Below are 1,059 nucleotides of genomic sequence, written 5' to 3'. Positions count from 1 at the left end.
TCGGTTTTATCACATAAAGAACTCTGAGTTATTATTTGATTTTGGAATCTCCTTCATTCCGGACGCCGGGCGGTTCTCATGGAATGGCGCACGCAGACGCCGGAGCGCGCTCACCTTTCCAGCTCAGTTTGATGTCCCACTCGTAGAAGAAGATGAGTTTCCCTTTGCGGTTATTGATGGAGGCCTCGCCCTCCATCTTACTGACCTCCGTCACCTCGCACTCGCCCTCCCCCCCCGCCACAGACACCGCCAGGAACAGCTCCTTCAACTTATCGTTGGACCAGGCCGTGGCGTCCCTCTCCGTCCTGCAAAACACAAGAGGGCCCGTCAGTGATTGGCCCCGCCCATCGCACAGCCATATCAGAGGGCCCGTCAGTGATCGGCCCCGCCCATCGCACAGCCATATCAGGGGGCCCGACAGTGATTGGTCCCGCCCATCGCACAGCCATCTGAGGGTCCGTCAGTGATCGGCCCCGCCCATCACAGCCATCTCAGAGGGCTTGTCAGTGATTGGCCCCGCCCATCGCATAACCATCTGAGGGTCCGTCAGTGATTGGCCCCGACCATCGCAGAGCCATGAGTAAGTCAGTGATTGGCCCCGCCCATCGCACAGCCATCTGAGGGTCCGTCAGTGATCGGCCCCGCCCATCACAGCCATCTCAGAGGGCTTGTCAGTGATTGGCCCCGCCCATCGCATAACCATCTGAGGGTCCGTCAGAGATTGGCACCGACCATCGCACAGCCATCTCAGAGGGTCCGTCAGTGATTGGCCCCGCCCATCGCCCCATCGTACAGCCCATCACCCAAACGTACTGCCCACTATTGAAATGCAGGAATCTGATTGGACGATGCAACACACTGAGGGAGGAGTTTGAAACATAGGAGGAAATTAACACAAGTCTGGGGTAGTTTTGGCTCCGCCTCTGATGAAATGCGTCAGTCGAGCCGCAATCATTGGATGGATTTGTTCCGATATTTCCTCCGCCCGGCAAGATGAGGAATGCCGAGACCCCGAGATCGATGGCGCTCTTCTCCTTTCTGTCATCAAATCAGCTGATC

At 57.3% G+C, this 1,059-nt stretch overlaps 1 protein-coding gene across 1 annotated transcript in view; it reads right to left on the bottom strand.

The window, feature by feature from the left end:
- Positions 1-76: 76 nt before the first annotated feature.
- Positions 77-1,059, bottom strand: part of AHSA1 (activator of Hsp90 ATPase activity 1) — a 4,067-nt gene continuing 3,084 nt past the window's right edge. The window contains exon 2 of the mRNA XM_018574943.1: positions 77-305. Coding sequence (XP_018430445.1) covers positions 77-305 — 229 coding nt within the window. The remainder of the gene's footprint in view (positions 306-1,059) is intronic.

This window comes from Nanorana parkeri, unplaced genomic scaffold (assembly GCF_000935625.1).
Source record: "Nanorana parkeri isolate BGI_ZX_2015 unplaced genomic scaffold, ASM93562v1 scaffold3388, whole genome shotgun sequence".
NCBI lineage: Eukaryota > Metazoa > Chordata > Amphibia > Anura > Dicroglossidae > Nanorana > Nanorana parkeri.
Note: the sequence above shows the minus strand (reverse complement) of the source record. Positions and strands in the feature narration are given on the sequence as shown.